The sequence below is a fragment of the Passer domesticus genome, chromosome 2, assembly GCF_036417665.1.
Source record: "Passer domesticus isolate bPasDom1 chromosome 2, bPasDom1.hap1, whole genome shotgun sequence".
Lineage (NCBI taxonomy): Eukaryota > Metazoa > Chordata > Aves > Passeriformes > Passeridae > Passer > Passer domesticus.
In genome coordinates this window covers 43,747,884-43,767,944 of record NC_087475.1, presented here as the reverse complement: position 1 = coordinate 43,767,944, position 20,061 = coordinate 43,747,884, and the positions used below count along the sequence as shown (strand labels likewise).

General features: G+C 35.6%; 1 protein-coding gene across 2 annotated transcripts in view; it reads left to right on the top strand.

Annotated features, from left to right (window-relative positions):
• The window catches only part of GPC5 (glypican 5), a 585,152-nt gene that overhangs the window by 104,627 nt on the left and 460,464 nt on the right, over positions 1–20,061 (top strand). For both annotated transcript variants that reach the window (XM_064408451.1, XM_064408450.1), the window contains exon 5: positions 1,503–1,628. In XM_064408451.1, the coding sequence (XP_064264521.1) occupies positions 1,503–1,628 (126 nt within the window). The remainder of the gene's footprint in view (positions 1–1,502; positions 1,629–20,061) is intronic.

Here is a 20,061-nt window from a genome sequence, read left to right as displayed (position 1 = left end):
TTTATTTATTTTTATTTCTTCTTCAGAAGAAATTCCAACTGTTCACTTTGAGAGGACTATCTAAACACCATTTTTCATCCAGAATGTAAACATAAAGCATAGACAAAATCAAAATCAATATACTCAATGGCATTTGGAGGGAAATTGCAAAGCCACTGTGCACAGTGGATTCAATTTTGGGTGTGGAAAAATAAGAGACATGATTATTCATGGCTAGGAAAGTGTGGATGAATCACATTTAAAACCTAATGCACATAAGCAATTATATGTTGCATTGTCAAAATTGACCCTACATGGGATTTTTCAGAACTGCAGTTTTAGAATTAGTAGGGCACTCACATCACATTTAATAGACATAGTAAATCAAAGCTACTGTAGTCTGTGTAAAATATTTGCCCTATTACATGAAAGAGTGTATGGCTTTTTAAATGATGGACTGTATAAATCACTGATGTTTTATCTGTTTTAATTTGAAGTAAACAATACTGAACAATTAAATTCCCTATAGCATATAGTCCTATGGTAATGAAATATAGGGAAATATATATACTATTTCTGGTATTTTTTCACAACTCCAGACACTACAAAAATAGTTAACATAAAGTGGACCTTGCTGGGTTACAGAGCAGTGAGTACAGCATTTGGTGGGGCTTTTCTGTGTGCCTGCAGGTCATAGATAACTCAGTAATGTGTCATGTTCCATTTCAGAATGAAAAAGTATCTTAATTTTTCCCAGTAGGAAAGGGTCTCCCAGGAAGAGATTTTCAATTCATAAACAAACAATGTATATTAAATATCACAATTCTGTTGAGAGCATACCAACCAAAAAGTAATTAATTTGTTTTGTATTAAATACAAAACCTTATCATTACCTCTGGGCATCTTTAAAATTATTTAAAATAGCAATACATAATTTGTAACCTGCCAGCACAGCACATGGTAGAAATGATACCATCCTTCAGATGGTTATTTTAATATTTACTAAACACTGAACCCCTACATCTTAAAGCCATTTTACCTGAATCTTGAGTTGCTGCATAACTTTAAAAAATATTTTTTGTAGTATTTGTAAAGATAGGTAGGGGACTTCTTGTCAGCACTTTTGGAAAACAGGAGACTTATTCATCTGCACCTATTTTTTTATTTGCTATGCTTCTTATTTGGAGCATTTTTTCATCTATTTGTCCAACTATAGCATTGCAAACTATGTCACTACAATGCAAGAAAATTTCAGGTTGAAAGAAATAGTTCCTGTTCCAGAGAATATGTAAAGTAGATTTTTTTTTTTCAATTTGAGCAGTGGGAGTATCAACTTTGTAAACTAATGAAGCGTATCTAAAAGAATCAAACTCATCTATTGAGAGATCGATTTAAAAAATCCCCGGAACCAGTGGAGAGTAATGGAACAAACACATTCCTTATCTCTCAGAAATGCACAACAGCAGGACAGCTCAGTGTTGTTGGTTGACACTGACAATTATTTCTGGTGTTCCCGTGTGCAGGGAGTTCATCAGCCACCTGCGGCTCTACAGAGCCTTTTACGGCGGCCTGGCGGATCAGCTGTGCGGGAACGAGCTGGCAGCTGCCGATGGGCTCCCGTGCTGGAATGGAGAAGATGTTGGAACAAGGTAGCTTTCTGGCTCACTTTTTGTCTTTTTTCTCTTCTAAAACAGCTTCTCTTCCAGTCAGGTGTGGTGTTTCCCTGTGTCTGTGTCAAGATTAGTTTGAAAAATAAATAAGCGTGGGTTCCCTTCTCTCGGGCTTCACCTGTACACAGTAAATAAAATCTCCCTGCATCTCTGTTTAGGAAAAAGAAAAAAAAGAGTTGCAATGTTCTTCTGACATTTTTCCTTCGAATTTGCAGCACCTAAACATACACTGGAAAAGAAGCTGGATTGGCATTTACAAAATACAGTTGGACAAAAAGAATATGGATTTTTGTTTGAGCTTGGTCTTTAAAAAATGCTCCTTTTAATGCAGCGTGTGGTAAGAGACTCAAGCTTAAAACCTTCTCTGGCTGTGAAGTATGAAGTAATCTCTTAATATATATCGTTTCCCATGAGAGAACTAAAAGTTAAACATGAAGATAAAACATTTTAAAAGAGAAACGTGTATTTTTTATATAAGCAGCAGCTTGGGAGACATCATTCAGCAGCAGTGGCAAAGAAGAGATAATAAACAGCTACAGTCCTAGATGTGTGTCTCTGGAATCAGTATATTACACAGGTTATAAAACACCAGCATTTTTGGAAGGCAGAAAGATTTTCACAGAGCTCATCTCTGTGTTTTTGCTTTATTGCTTTGATCACCAAAGCAAGTATTTCTCTGAGCAGGAAATCCTTCCCTTCCTGATCACAGAGACCAAAGTACTGAAAAGTTTGTTGCAGTTATTTGTCATAAAAATCATTATGTTAATTTGGTGTATATTGCTAGGTAGTATCAAAAGTTATATCAATGAAGGCTGTGAGGAGAGTTAGTAAAGTGTGAGCTAGCAAATAGAGAGAGCTAGCAAATAGAGAGCAGTGGGCAATATGCACCTTTAGGTATCTCTAGAAAGTTAGGTGGGAGCTGTCATTTATTAATTGATACAGGAGGAAACTTAGTGGACATCCTTTTAGCAAACAGCTACAGGCCCACTTTTCTTTATCTTCTTGGGCAGTACTGTGCTTGGCAGCACCAAAGTCCAGTGAGTGGTTGACTCTCTTTACAGTCTCACTGGCAGCCTTGTCGAGGGATTTCAACAATCTTCTGAAGAGGTCATGTTCCTTCTTTAGGTAACTGTATTTGAGATTTAATCTCAACTTTACCTCCTTGCTTTTGTTTTTCTGACCATTCCCTGGTTTACTTAAAGTATTCCTACCAAATATTTCAGTAACAATATAAAGTGAGGATCTTGTAATTACAAATTCCCTAAGAACAAGGTTCTTCTGTCATTACTTGTGGCTGCTTATATACTTACTATTAATACATTAGATATTTTCAAACCTTTCTTATTTTATCATATGATACTATTATACTGTATCTATTATGTTATATGGTTGTACTATTACTTTGTTTATACTATTATACTGTATTGTTTGATTAGACCCTAAGGTCCTGATAAAGAAATCAAACATTCTCTAAATTTTCTAACTTAGTAGTATTTTTTAAAAGTAATTTAATATTTATGCTTTTATATATATATATATAGGTTATATATATGCTATTTTATATATATGTGTATACAATATATTTAATATTAGATCTAGCCAAAGATATAATGGATGACAAAAGCATTGTATCTTAAAAGTATTGAGTAACACTTTGTTATTAGTGTAACGAAAGTATTTCCTTAACTAAAATATTTTGTCATTGTATGTATATTAATGCATAAACACATTAAATAAATTAAATTTTTAATGCATAATTCATTGAATAAAACATATTTATATTTTTGGTCAGTAAATGTCAGTGTCAGCTTCCTGAAAGAGCTGAGATGTAGATAGTAGAAGTACAGAATGATTATTAGAACCAGAAGAGCAGGAAACCCTGAGTTGCTCTAGGTTATCAAATGGAGCTGAGACCTGCAGATTAGTTCCTACATCTCATGACCTCTGACTGTGTACTAAATACATTGTGGTACACAATCTCCTGTTTCAGTATCTTCATGAAGGCACTCAGATCTGTCCTCTTCCACCACTTTGTTTTGCCTTCTTATTCAGTCAAAATGCCCTTTGTTCAACTGTATTTGTTTATATTTGTTGTTTTGTAACTGAAAGGGGGGAAAGCTCTCCTGCTCTTTGACCAAGATAAGAGTTTTTTACTGTTAGTATTGTGATTACAGAAGTGATGACCTAGGAAGAAGTGTCTACTATCTGCTTTTGTAATGGCTGGGATGCATAGCAAGCATTTAAAATATATTTTGCTTAAACATTAGCAAGGATTTTTCTAGTGACAAGGACAAAAATAAGTAGTTTCGTTGTCCAGCATCTACATAAAGAAGGATTTTTAAGAATAGGCAAGGCAGGCACTGAGAAATGATGCATCAAAAGCTGATTTTTCTTAGCAATGTGGAGATAAATTGGATAACTTCTTAAAATCTCCTCTCACCCTATGATTCTGAAACTAGGATTATCTAAGTCCTGTGTTGCTCAGCTTCTATTGTCATGATGCCAGGATACTGTGACATTTAAGAAGCAATAATGACTGAGCAGGCATCATTGCTTTTCTCTAAATACTGAAGAAACTGTACACTCACTCTCTTTACTCTTATTTTTTCTCCCTTCATCCTGCCTTCCCACTAATATAATAATAACAATACTGATGAACTCATCAGTCATCTCACCAGTGTTTCTGGCACTGATGGGGAAAAGTCTACATTGTTCAAATTAGTAAAAGACAAATAGGTTTTATCTGTTTTGAGATTCTTCATTCTTTTCCATCTGTTTTTGCCTTCTGTTTCAAAAATGTGCCATAGCTAGCTGCTGATGACTGAAATTTGGGCTTGATATGAGAAAACAATATAATGAACTATGTTTTGCTGGTGTATCAGGACCTGAGGAGATTGCTTAGACTGCTTGTTGTATCTGTGTTTCAAGCTGAAAGTAACAAAAAGCCCCAAAGACAGAAGAAAAAATGAATGAGGAAAAAAAAAATCTTTGCAGTTTTTAATTTTCATTTTTTGTGCACTATCTAAAATAAGCATTTCAAAGGTTTTAACACTGACAATATTGGATATCAGTTAAATCTTATAACCTTTGCCTTCTCTAATGTTATCCAAGAGATTATCAAGCCTGGATGGGAAAAGGTCACAGAATGAAAAACGGCATTATTGAAATGAAAGCTTACTTAACAGTTTACATTTCATACACTTCAGCTGTTCCATTTTTGGTTTAAGCCTTATTTTCTTTTTTCTTTTTTTTTTTTTTTTCCAAATCACAATGCCATGGAAATATGGCCCTTGATTCTGCAATTCTAAAAATTGTTGTGGATCTAGCATTTCACACAGTACAGGCTCATGCTTTCATCAGAACTTCAGACAAGAATTCCCACATTCCTGCATTCATGCCTGGCAGGATCAGTAGTGGCCAGGACTTCTGGGAGCAAGACCACTCTCATGAGGTCTGTGTCACTGCAGCATGAGGCAGAAGGCATCTCACAGGAGTCTTCAGCTCCTCCCCTGTCTTACCCAATTGTGTGACTGCAGTGGTCTAGCACAAAATTGAAATTCAAACTTCATTTTCAAAGCCACAGCTGAGTGTTGTGATGAAGTACCTGGAATTTAGTGTTATAGGATTTGTTAAAGTCAATGGAAAAAGAGGAATTGAAATTAATAAGTTATGCACTACCAAAGCATATGAGTTTGGAAATTCAGTAGCATTTTAGTATTAAAGCTAAAATAATGGGAGCTATGTAAATAGACTGAGATTGTTCCACTTCACAAACATAAAGAGATTTAACTGTCATTTATACAGCTTTGGTTGTCCAGAGAGCCTGACTAGAACGTGAAGAGAGATAAATTAAAAATACACAGAGGAGAACATCATATATGCTGAACATCTTGGGACAAGCAATTTAACTGAAATAAAAATAGATGTGAGTGAAAAAAATAGTAATATTTTGTGTCTTGAAGAATTCAGGAGTAATGGAGGTTATTAAAACAGCTAATCAAGTTTTGAAGGAAGAGTTTCATATAAAGCGCGTATCTGAAGTATCCAAATTAAGAGAAATTAAACAGCATGATTGATTTTAATTGCTGAGCAAATAGTTAAAAAGTGATTATAATAAGCATCTCTCATCAAATAAATGCTTAGCTTTTGCACAGCTCTTAGGCTGGGGAAATTTTCTCTTTTGGTTCTTAAATATTCTGAAACTACTACAATCTTGTTCTTGTTCTTACCCAACAAAAGAAGATAAATTATTATATAATGGAAATTAATAAATTGATTTTAATTTCCTTCTATTAGAACTAATCATCACTTTTTAAAACAAGTTAAAATGTAAACTGCCATCTAAGGCACCACTTGACACCTATGCAAAAGATGTGCCTGAGCAACTTAAAATGTAGGAACGGCCCATTATGGCTCTTACTGCTTTGCCCAATAGGCTGCTGCCAGCAAGGAACAGTAACAGATCATAGAGAAAAAACAACTGTAAGCTTGTACTTCCTCAAAATATGCAAATTTGCAAATGCCTGGCTCAGAACCGTGAACATTCAGTCTTCCCATGAACTCAAAAATCTTCACACCACTAGCTTTCCTCATGAGAACCTGGAGTTTTCAGATGCCAAAGCACTGAGTCAGTTTAAGAGGGGCTTATGATACATATTTCTGTGTCAACACAGAAAAGACATGAACTCGCTTAAGATCCCTTCGTTTATAATAATTTTGGGGTTTGTTCCTTATTTTGCTGTGAGTTATAACAATAAAAGTAACTCCTGCTTTAATATTGGTAATGTCTGTTCTCGCTATATGCTTAGATAAATCTCATGTCGCTTTAGGATGGAATGGATTTAATTACATAAAATCAGCAAAGTGTGTATTGCATTTGGTAACCTCAAAATGAATGTTCTACTTTTCCTTTTGTTTGCTCGAGCAAATATATCATTTTCTGTAGTGTTTGCCCTAGAATCAAAGGGCATTTGTTTGTCGTACACAGCAGAGCCTGTAATAGAAGGGTTCTGACAGTGGATTAATTAATCTCTATTAGGCTGGTAATAATTTCCAAGTTGTATTGACTTTTTAAATTAAAAACATGATTAGCACCATGCTAAATAAACTGTAGCATTTATAAAGTCAAAGAAGACAATTCAAAGGTAGGCATGAGAAAGAACAGTAACAAAGTTTGAATTACTGCATCTTCATGCCTTCATTTTGGAAGGTTTTGGCTTTTCATTTTACACAATCATAGAAAAATAGGAAGTATAATTTAATATTAGTGATCTGATGACTTTTAAAGGTTTTCCAGGTGAATTTAGGACTACTTTACTACACTTTATAACATGAAAGAATGAAGGCAATAAAAATAAAAATCTATTGTCTCCTTTCTGTATAAGGGTTCATATTAAAACCAGGAAAAACTCATGCTGGAGACTTTGATGCATAGTTCAGAAATAAACCTTGCATAGAATAAATAAGTATGAATCATAGTAGATTATACTAGATGGAAAGTTTGTGCCTCGTTGAAGTTCTTATAAAAGAAATATGCTCTTACTGAATTCAACTTAGATTTCTTTAAAATAGTAAGTGTAGTGATATTTTACAATTTCACACACTAATACTCTGAAACATTTTATATTTCTAAACCCAAGTTATTTATTACCTCTAGCCATGCCAATTTGATACAGTACACTCAATAAGTTTTTTAAACAATATTTTGGGTTGTGAAATATTGTCTATGGGGTCTTCTTTTACAGTAATGTCCACAGCAGTTTTCTATAAACTCTGCAACATTACCAGTCCAGAGAGGAGACTTCAGTATAATGATGTTCAGCATTGCAGCATTTACAGATGTTCCTTTCAACATTTATATTATTATGCAACCTCTGCTGAAGACTTTTTCTCTTGGCAGCTATAGGTCAGATTTGCATTGAGCATCCTGCCCTGACTGTGAATGTGTGCTATTGATACCTAGATTGTGCTGAGGGTTTTGCTTTTTACATTTTTACAGATGACATGGATACTCAAGCAGGGTGCCTTTAAAGGTCTGGAAATTGGTTAGGAGACTTATGTGAAAACCACAGATTTTTCCTATGAGTCTAATTGTGAAACTTTGCAGAAAGTTTTTCTTTATATAGGAAAATTTTACATTTTATAGTCCTATTTTGACAAATATTCTATAGATTTTTATATGTGCAGATTGGTATTTTTACTGTCATTTATATAATACAGATAAAAAAATTGATACGCATATAGTTTCATTAGTGCATTCAAAAATTAGTTCATTCATTATTTTTTCTAGAAACAAATATTATTCTTTCCAGTTTTATAAAACATTTCTTGCTGCTTTTGTATTTAAAAGAATCATTAGATCCTCTCTATTGAGGTAAAACTAATCTGCCATTTAGAGCTGTTAGTCTATGAGCATGTATTTCAAAATATAATTTTGTCTTCTTAATAAAAGTTATGGTTTCTTTTCTTTAGCAGCTTAGCTTCTTCTTGTGTTCCTTTAAAATTATGTGATTGGAAGTACAAATTGTCTTATATTCATTAAAATTACTATTTTTTTCTATTTCCATTGTAACACTGCATTTCTAGGGTCAAAGTATTTTAGCACTAGTCCACTTGTGGGCTCTCAGGAAAATTAGGCTACATTAATGAAGACTGTGAATTTAGAAATCAGTGATGTTAGCTCATTTTTTTTCTCTCCCAAACTGAAGCTACTTAATTCAGAAGAAATTTTAATTTTTAAAGTGTAGTATTCCATACAGAAATTTAATGAGGCAACCGAGTTAATGCCTACCTGCTATGAGTGCTTCTGTGACACTCTCTCTGAAAAAAGACTGAATCAAAACCCAGTGAAAAGGACATAGGTACACCCATGTATACCATGCTGCAGCCTTAGTAAATGATCCAGTCAAGCACTAATGTGAATAGTCACATCCAAATCTGAAAGGCTTTCATGCTCATGGAGCAACTAAGATATCAGAAGTTATTATAACAGGTCAAAGCAGCTGAACTAAATTGTTACATTCATGCAACAGAAGACTGCAGATTGTTCCTAAAAACATGCTTTATACATATGAGACAGAGAGGGCAAATGGGAAGCATAAAAGTCAGTCCAATCTCACAATGAATTGTCTTCCTTTCAGAATAAACAAGATATCTCTGCTACCAGCAAGACCTTCCTTCAAACTTTATGCATATTTGAGAAAATCCCTTGGATGGAGGGGTTGCTGTGTAATAAGATGTAGCTTCTCTTCCTTAGTCTGAGGGGTGAATCTCTGTCATGTTAAACACATTTGTGTCTTATGTAAATAAGAGCTTGCCATGTTAAAACTTGTGTTATTCCTGATCTTACACACTCTGGGTATTTGTGTGAAGAAATGCATGTCTGAATGGGCCTCTTGGCCTCTTTTTCAGTGAAGAGAAAAATGATCCCTTGTAGGATGCAATTAGTTTAGTCTTCCAAATAGCTGGATAGAACTTCCTAGAAGGGCTTCTTCTCCCCTTTGTGAAGGGTATCAGTCAAAAAGTACTGGTAGAATTTATGTTATAGAATGTTAAAATATCTAGTAACTCAAGGTAATACAGAGTATTTATGCTGAGACAAAAAACCAAAATAACCTCAGGGCTAAATATAACAGGTGGTAGACTAATCCAGAACAGCTATGTCTAAGTGTTTGCGATATTTCACTTGAAAACGAGGTACCCATGTTTATCCATATACTGCATGTGATGTCATATAATACTGTTGATCTGTTTGTGCTAGTACTGATCTTCTAGTCTAAGTGATGTATTAGGCTCATCGAGCTAAACTGTATAAATTAATTACACAAGACAAAGCATCAGTTTAATTCTTCCTCAGTACTATAGGTCAAGGATTGAATGTATTCTTGAATAAGGCACCAAACCTTGCATTTCACGTAGTTTCTCAAAGTTTCAGTTTAAGTGTAAGATGAAGTTGGGAACAGATTTGGAGAGAGGTAGAGTGTTTATGAAAAGAAGATTAATTTTCCCTGTTTTCTTAGCCTGTTTTCACTGTGGGTGATGTTGTGTTATCTCAAACTCCAAGTTTTAAGTCTTCATCCACAGAATCACAGAATTACAGAATGGGTCAGGTTGGATGGGACCACAGGTGTACCTCTGGTCCAGCCTCCCTGCTCAAGCAGGGTCCTCCCAGAGCACATGGCACAGGATTGTGTCCAGACAGTTCTTGAATATCTTCCGTGAGGGAGACTCCGCAATCTCTCTGGACATAGTTCAGGTCTTATAAACAGTTATTATAAACTGTTATTAATGGTTCTTAAAGCAGTTCTTATAAAGTGCTATAAAAATATGTTGTTCATGTCATTTTTGCAAATATGACAATGACAATATTTGAGAGATGCTTATGTTCCTGTATAAAATAGGTTCCCAGCAATCGTTATTTTAATATGCCTCACTCTCATACCCTGATGTCTTTAAAACATCTAAATCACACATTAATACAATAGTTATAGATTAAGTAATAAGCCTAGCCTATGTTGCATCTCATAAAAATACATTTCTTCATTCTTTAGTTAAGTATTTCTGGTATCTACAAAGATATCAGGGCAGACAACTAATATTATTCAGTACAAACATTAAAACAACTTGCTCTTTTCTACTTAAGGAAGAAAAGTATATAAGCAATGCTTCCTGAAATCCTTGAACAGAAGATGTTTAAAATAAATAAAAACTAATTTAAAAATCCTAACAATATTTTTGATATAAGGATGTCTCATCTTGCAGTGAAAAGTATTAAACATTGTCAGTTAACACATTGCAATTTCTGAATGAAGAACAACACTGAATGGTGCTGCTAAAGGAGAAAGGTGGCATTGTAGGGGGTTTTTGAACCAGAATGTCTAAATAAATATAACAGGCCCTGGATGACATATATTTCTAGTACAGGAAGGTTTTTACTATGATCAAACCCAACAAAATCTCAGATTAGAAAGACTGCCGTTCAGCCTTTTGACAGCACAGGCTGTATTCACAGAGATTCACAGTAATAATTTAATTTCAAATAAATATTTGAATATAGAGAGCATTAGTTTTTCAAACAAGAATTTTTTACCAATCAGTTCAAGCACTGATAGCTAGGCTCTTCTCACTCTCTGTAGTTTTAATTGCTTAGTAAAGGAATATATTTATAGTGAAAAAGAGTTTAATCAAACAGCCAGAAGTTGTTTATTTGCCTTGACACCTGTGAAGAATTTAAAATGAAAATTATTTCAGCTTACATTTCAGTCAATATAGTTAATTCTTTTGTATTCATACGTTAATAATGCCATGTTTGAGTGTACAAGAAGTGTACAAAAAATAGTGTGTATAACTTCATTTTTTGGGGTGAGATTCAAGTGACATCTATGGTTATGCAAACATAGGCATCTGATTTGGACTTCTTGAGTCTGTACAGTCAGTGGAGTGAGATACATCTACTTAGTGCTAGTGGACTGGCTGTTTCTAACCTGTGAAATCACTTGGGAGTGTGCAGTACGGAGTAGTTGCACGGCTTAGATCGTCTGAGTCTTGTCCTCAAGAACATAGTCTGATGGTAAAACATTTGTACCCTGAGAGAAGATTGTCATGGTTTAACCCCAGCCAGCAGCTGAATTCCATGCAGCTACTTGCTCATCACCCCAACAGCAGGACTGGGGACAGAATCAGAAGGGTAAAAGCTAGAAAACTCAGGGGTAGTGATAAAGACAGTTTAATAGAGAAAGCAAAAGTCATACACACAAGCAAAGCAAAACAAGGAATTAATTCACTGCTTTTTGTGGACAGGCAGGTGTCCAGCCTTCTCCAGGAGAGCAGGGTCCCATCACATGTAACAGTGACTTGGGAAGACAAAACTTCATCTCTCCAAACATCCCCCCTTCCTACTTCTTCCCCCCTACTCTATATACTGAGCATGATGTTCTATGATCTGGAGTATCCCTTTGGGTCCCCTGTCCTGGCTGTGTTTCCTGCCAACTTCCCCTGCACCCCCAACTTCCTTGCCATCATGGCAGTACAAAAAGCAGAAAAGGCCTTGACTCTGAGCCCTGCTCAGCAATAACAAACACATCTCTATATTATCAACCCTGTGTAGCGCAAATCCAAAACATGGCCCCATACTAGCCCCTGTGAAGCAAAATAGCTCTACTCCAGTTAAAACCACCACAATTCAGAGCATATTTCACTGCTACTAAAAGGAAAGTACAGAAATGGGTCACTACTAACCTGCGCCTCAGGGATATGTAGTTACAAGTGCACCACTGTGCACCACCCTTAGATGTTATCAGAAGGTAAAAAAACCCCAAGTTTCCTGGACTCCAGCTAGAGCTCATTGATTTGCTGTTCCCTGCTACCTTTCAGGGTAGGCTCTGAATTCTAGGCTCTGAATTCCTCTGTAGAGAGCGCCTGTGTGGCAGATGCCTCAGCAGTGCCATTGGAACGGTTCACAGTGGTAGGTGCAGCACACACGATGGGTCAAGCAGATGCTCATGACAAGAAAAACTCTGGTCTCAGCTGTGTACACAAATTGTACTGGAATACATGAAGAGAAGCCATATGTTAAAAGATCATACAGTTGTTCAGATGAGCAGTTTTCTCTAATAATTGCATCAATCCCCAAAACATTTTAACTATTTGGGATTTACACTGCCTTCCCCCCCGCCCCCACCTTTTTCCAAAAGTATTAAATAGACCTTGAATAAAATAGACTGTCATTTCATAGAAACAGAACAAAATCTTTCTCTAGGTACAGAACAAATCATGTCCTAGAAAAACATCTCCTAGTAGTGTAGGCAGTGTATGAAGTTAGTTTTTCTCATTTATATGTGTATTTGAAATAATTCTGAACTTATACATTTAAACGTATGTGGATGTGAGAATAATGCTCCATCACCTTCACCTGTCTTCTGGCAGTTGAGGTACAGATACATACTGTAATTATGTTCTAGGGAATTTTGTCAGAGAAAATACATTCTGTATTTTCAAGAAATCAGAGGCATAGTCTTTGTGGGGTTTTTTAAATCTTATTTGTGTCTTACATTATCTTGCTACTACTTCAAATTACTTTAAAAATAATTCATTTTAAAAAAATTGCAGAACTGTAGCCATGATGCGTATGCAAAAGCACTTATGAAAAGTCAGCTTTAGTTTCCAGCACGTGTAATGGTAATTTTAGTTCACATTTCATTACATTATTCCGATCAAAAAGAAACAAAAAATTGGAGGGGGCTATATTAATACTTGTTGAACTGCACCAAATCTGATTAGCCCATAACCAATTACCTTTGTTCAAAGCTGCCTTTCTTCCCCCCCACCACGTGTTCACAGCATTGCAAAGTGAAACAGCAAAAGGAGAAAGCTGCCTTGTTTTGGTGGTCCCGCGGAGAGAGCTCTTCAGTCTGTTGCTGTATCCTGCGTTGCCACCCAGTGGAGAAGAGTGTAACTTCTCCTGGTCACAATCCAAAAGTGAGAAGCTTTATCACAGAATCGTAGATTGTCCTGAGTTGGTAGGGACCCAAAAGGATCATCGAGTCCAACTCCTGGTCCTGTGCAGGACACTCCAAGAATCACACCGTGTGCCCAAGAGTGTTGTCCAAACACTTCTTGAACTCTGGTGCTGTGATCACTTCTTACCCCCTGCACAGCAGCCCTTTATTCTGCAAGCAAATACTTGATGGTGGTCTTTCTGGGGAAACATGGATTGCTTTTGTTGTTTTCACTTGCTCTGGTGTTTGCCCCTTCCCTGTACATATTTGCTGAGTTTGGCCAGTGTGCTACTGCCATATAACATGGAACAATGATGCACTTCCATTTACATTAATATAAAAACTGATCAACGTGGCACTGGATCAGAGCTGTGATTTACAACAGTGCCTCATATTTTAGGAAAAAAAAATATCTTATTTTCGACTTCCTTTAAGTTATGCCATGTGCTGTTAAAATCTCTTTTAACACAAACATCTTTTAGCCTTAGCTATGTTTAAACAAGCAGCTCACAACTTTGAGGAAAGAAAAACAAACCACCCAAACTCCAAACCTGTTTTTCACTTCATATTATTTTCTGACTCATTCTGTACTTATTTCATCTAAGTGTTTGCAATTGCTGTACAAAGCTAATATAGGCAAGTTTTGGCAGCTGCTGGTATTTAAGTAGTGTATCATAAGGAAATACTCTGAGTATTTAGCAAAAGGAGGACAGAAGAGAAAGTTGAATTAGAGTAGAGAAAAAATACAAGTCCACTGATGGACTATGAGGAAGAGAGATATATGGATGGATGGATGGAAGACAGTGACTAATAGCTTCTATGTCAGAAGCAATCCCTTAACAGCCATCACTTTGCCCTGGTCCACAATCCCAGCAGTGTCCAGAGGAGACCAATTACAAATGGAGAAAGATGTCTGGTAAATCCTTTGGTTTTGGAAGTCTGTAGTAGGCTATTGCTGTGACAAAAGCCAAGTTACCAAGTAAATAATCTCAAAGTATGCTTCCTTTCTTTAGAAAGATTAAAAGCAGCAGAAACTCAGTGTCTTCAATTGACCCTCATATTTTCAGCTGAAAAGAAACCTCCTTATCTAGTCTGCTACCTGGTATCTCAAATTTTCTGGTTTTTTCCCCCAAAGACTTTTTCAAGTGTGGGAAGGAGAGGAGAGCAGGGCTGATTTTGCCCACAACTCATTCATGGAGGGTGTTAAAACTTCTTGTGAGATATTCTGTTTCTTTAAAGCCCTCTTAACATTAGCATTCTCGTTTTTATCAGTGTTTTACTCATGAAATCAAGTTGTAGCAGATAAGGCAGAAACTTGGAAGGATATGAAATCTATGTCTCTGTATTTTTCTCATTGTCTGCAGTGTGAATAAAGAAAAAAAACCCATGCTATTATTTATAATTTTCAAGGTAAAAATATGCATGAACTGCTGCAGTTCAGGATTCCAATGGGAAGAAGAAAGGTAATATTTTTTCACCTTATGTGTAGAATTTCTTTTGATAGTCGGGTCTCAGAAGCACAGAAAAGCTTGCATTAGGAAAATAATATATAAGAATATTAGGAAAGGAATAATACCTCTGGAATCGCTGGTACAAGTTCTGTAACAAGTCAAGGCCATGGATTAGTATATTCAGGACACTGGCAAGCTAAGTAGCATTTCCAATGGCTGATATTTCACTAATTTTTGTAGCAGCCTATTCTGATGGTCAGCTGCCTTTTCTTTCCATATGGCTAGACAGCATTTCCCATAAGCAACTTGTGCATGTTAGCTGTTGTTCCATCACTGTGCATCCTTATGAAAAGATTAGAACCCTCCTTCTCTGTACCTATAATTTAGTTATTTTTATAAATTGTGTGGGGAGATCCCCTCTCAATCTGGTCTTTCCCAGGCTGAATAAAAACAATTCATGCATCCTCTCTTTATATGTCAAGTTCTCCAATTCTCTTAATATCTTGGTGTCATCTTAATGGATTCACTTTTCTTTTCAGGTCCATAAAGGCCCGTATATAGCTGTGACATTTGCAATTACAGTTTTGGTTTGTGTGATATACTTTTTTTCTTCCCTTCAATGCTCTGTCTTAAGTGTAGTTTGGGCAAGGTAACAAAAACACACTCTGAAATTCACTGCTCACCCTTAAAATTACCTCTGTCACTTTGGATATAGATTTGAGTATTTTGCTAAGATCAGTCATTTTATTATTCTATTTTATTTATTTTCTGGAACTAGTTACATCATTATCCAGCCTTCAGACTATTTTTATTCTTATATATTCTTAAAGATTGTATCCTGTACAATCAAAGGTGTGTAAATTGTGGTCAGATATTATTAATGTTTGATATACAGATGTATATAACAAATGATGAATAGAAAAATAAACAGTCAACAGCTAAGATTGGGGAGAGTTTTCAGACTAGATAAAAAAATCCCACCTATTTTGATCTTGAATATATGTGCAGAAACTGGAGAGGGATTAATTTCTCCTAAATTATGGACTTTTTACTTTCTTTTTACTTGAAGAATCAGATACAGAGGCATCTACAGCAGCATTTTAATTTGGATCAGGAGTGTTCTTTTGACATAAATCTCTCAGTCATCTCTATTTACTTCAGTTCATGTTGTGAAATAGTCTTGGGCCAAATAAACAAGATTCCTTTTAGATGAAACTAAACAGTAAGGCATGCCTGAAGATCACATCTGACACAGCCTGACTACTAATGGGCATTCAGTCTCTTGGGATTAAAATAGACCTAATCAAGTATTCTCTCTCCCACAGATATCTGTAGTGTAGATATTGGGCCCTAAGCATCAAGTTCCAACAGAAAAAAAAAATCTGTAAATTAGTGGTTACATCATTTGTCTACTTGCTAATATTGGACACAACTTGGCTTGTTATGGCTTACCCCAGGGAGCTGTGCGTGTGTGCTGGAGGAAGAGGAACTGGTAGGAAAAGAAGTGTACAAAGCCTGGTAAACCTGGGCACATGAGGTGAATAGTCTGGATTTTAATTAAAAAAAAAAAAAAAAAGAAAAAAAAAAAAAAAAAAAGAAGGTCAACATCTGATATATTTGTATTCAGCCTATATTGCCTGCTCATTATTTTAAGACTCATTATTTTAATGGATTATATAACAATTAACATTCTTTTTTTAAAACAAACCTTGTTGACACTTGTATTGAGAAGGGAATTGTTAAATAATGTGCTTGATATAAAGGCTTGTGATTGTTTGAAATAATTATGTTTATAGCAACACAAATCTCTAATGAGGCATGATGAACTGGGGCATCTACTTCAATGGAGGAAAATAAAGTTAAACACTTTTCCTGCAAACAGAGTACATGCTCTGTTGTTTCAGTGGGACAATCATCATGTACAAAACAGTGTATTGGGATGTTTTTCAGCCTTAATTGCCCTGTCAGTTACAATTAGAGGTGTTAATGTAACTGTGAAATGCTACAAATTACTTGTAGCTTTTGCTCCTTATGCATTCTCAGGCTGTCTTGCACAAAAGGGTATCAGAATGACTGAGATCTCTTGCTGAGCCTGTTATTAAGGTTTCCTTGTTCTGCTCCCTGGGTACAGTTACTCACTCAGTGTGGATTCAGTATTATGGGTGTAAAGATGCCTGCAGCAGAATGGATCCTTTTAACATAAAGGGAAAAACGTTAGTGTATTAGGCATTTTTTCTGAAATACCTGGAGCTATAACAGCAATTTTTATAGCTGTACTGGTTAAAAAATTACAAGTTTTGCAACCAAAGTTGTTATTGGCATGAAGTCATATAATTTTCAAGATCTTACAGGTGCTTACTGATTTATAGGGTTTCTACATTATTTTTCTATTATACTTAAGGAGCAGATGTATTTCAAAATCCTGCCAATGTGATTGTCTAGAACAAAGGGATAATCTCAGCAGAATTACACAGAAATTTTTGACTCTTGGAAGAAACATAACTTGAAAGGGGATGTCTGAGGACACTGTATTTGCTAGTCCTCTCATTCCATTAAGCAGTATCAAAATGTTGTCTGGTCCAACAGTAATAAATAAACCAAAAGGGACAAATGAAATGAACAGTGTGATACTGTACTCTGTGATAGAGAAAAGGAAGAGATGCCGAGGATTCACAGGAGGGTGGCCAGATGCTCTTGGTAGGTTAGATTTTATTTTCTTCCACTACTGTAAACTACTGAGTGCAGCAGTCGTTCTGTGAACTAATAGACTTACTTCATCTTGTTTTGAAACAGCTGCTTTGCATTTCTGCAGTCTTAGAGATTGCATTGCTCTTTGAAAGGGCAAATGTCTCTGACAGTGGATTAAACTCCCTAGTGTTTACTTCAGAGCTGGAAAAAAACCTCACACTGCAGGATGGTTTTATCCTATTGCCTGAAATCTTGGAACACTGAATAAATTGTACACAGTCAGGGACACTTCAATTTCATCATCAAGTAATGGATGACTTGGTAAAGTGACAGATGTGTTCAGATTTCAAGCATACATACTGCTTAGTGAAGGAATTTAAAATACAACTCATCATTATTGTTTGTTTCTTTGGATTACAAACTGATTACCGAAGCACATTATTTATAAGGTAACATTTTGAATGGGATTAATCCAGATGAAATAGTTTCTACTTAGTATTTTTGTTCTTTTACCTGTGCAGTACATGCATCCTGGTAAAATAAATGTAAATTTTGAAGACTGTAAAGCCTGCCTGTGCTTATAAGGGAAGATGTCAGTATTTGAAAATATTTTGAAATTAGGAGAAAAATCTGCAAAGTTTTTATCAGTCTTCAAAGATGTGAACAGTTTTCAAAAAGGCTTTTTTAACTCTCTTGGACATTTTGAAATTTTGAGCGTAAACATGTTTTGTATGTTAGGGAAGTTTTTATCTTAGACCATTTTCCTCAGAAAAACAAATTAGCAATTGGCTAAAATGGCACAATGGTTAAAAAATGTACATACATATTTGTTTACAGCAATTGTTTAAGCCATGAGAAATAATGATAGAACTGGCAACTACTAAGACTATTTTTTGCATAATGACAAGTATAGATTCTTTTAGAAATGTAATGACACTGACTTATGCATCTATATCCTTTGTATGTGTGTCCTGACACATGTGGGATAGGAAAAATGTCAAAGCATAAATGTATTCTCCAAGCAGACTACAAAAATTGTAAAACCACTGTGACATAGTATATAAATGAAACCTAGGATGGTACTTACCAAGAAAAACTTAATTAGATAGGTTTGTCAATCCCATATATGTCCTTGTGTGTGTCGATTTGGCATATTAAAGACCAAGTAGCAAATTTGTCAGATCTACAACATGTAATAATTAAAATTGGCTAATATTGTAACTTTTTATATCATAGTTTGATTTTCAGTACTTCTTAGCTGTAGAAAGTGTTTTGAGGGCAACACTACCACTATCACCACAAATATAGATTATGAAATATTTTTCTTGCTGAAGGGAAATGTTTCTCAAATTGGAATCTCTGGCCTAGGGAGAAAAAGAAAGCTGAACCTTTTTCTGTCTAAAATAACTTGGGGATGAGGTTTTCATGTTTGCTACTTTACATTTCTAGTCTAGTCAGGGAAGTGGATTTAGAGCCTAAGAAAATACATTTTATTGCTGCCACAACATAGTGGATTATGTGCTTCAGTTCCTGGTCTGCAAACACTGGGAATAATGGAGCATGCTTTTAACCTGGGCTTTAGGCATCTGACTGGGCTTTTTCATAGGCTAATCTCCTAAACAGCAGCCAGAGCTGGACAGACTGCAAGAAGGTGATTGGGAAGCCTTGAGTTAAGCTTCTTCTCTAAGCAGCTCTTTTGGAGAAGCAGCCACCTTCCTCCCATGATAACATAGGAAGCCTTGCCCAAATCCCTCCGACTGATCTTTCTCGCAGGCTTCCTTTGCCTTGACTTTGTCATCTGCTTAACTCAGACAAGAAAAAGGCTTTTTTGGAAGGTAAATGCAGTCAAAGAAGTATTGCTAAAATCAAAGGAACTACTTATGTGTGTAACCCCCCCACACACAAAAAAAGTACTTGGGAAGCTGGAGTGTTAGATAATGAAGTTTTTGAGGAATATGCTCTCTGTTTGGCAGAGTTATTTGTTAAATAAATAGTAACCAGACAGCATTATTTTTGCAATCAATAATTGTAGTATGTCTTCTCGTGTTTGTGTTTAGATAAAAATGTATTTATGCCAAAGCTGTTGCAAAGACTGACAGACTTTAAAAGTGGCATAGTCACTCAAATATTTCACATGTGCTTTTCACCAAAGGATGACAAGTTTTATTTTTGTATAAAGGCTCTTATGATAAACAGAACTCTGCTGCTGTATTTCAGAGATATGGCTGATTTTTAAAAGAATTTTCAAATATATTTTCACATCGACATGCAGAAACATAAAGTCATTAATTCTTTTTATTTAACACTACTTGTTCAGATACTGGACAGTTACACTTGACCCATTTCTGATCTCCGGAGAAGAAGGTGATTAACTGCAGGTTTTGCTTCCCTTCTTCAGTGTAGCTATCTAGAAAGAAGCTATAAAAAGGCCTATTCAAGGGAAAGAAAGAAGGTCAGGCACTCAATCAGGCTGTAAGAGCTGGGGTTTCTGTAAGGATGGAAAATCTTTTCTATAAAATAATAACTTTTTCTGTAATAGTTTTTTCTATTATTAATATAAAATTAGCATAGGTTTTGTACAAGTAATTTAAATCTGTAATTTGACTATTACCTGCTGATAGAAAGAGCAGGTTAAGCTGTGGAAGACCAATAGCACCCTGAAATAGAATGGATGATACAGCATTGGAGCTTTCTGGGTTTTGGGTATTTGTGCAGGATCCCCAGTGGCTCATGGAGTGGACAATAACACTAAAATTTTTAAATTACCTTGGTATAGCA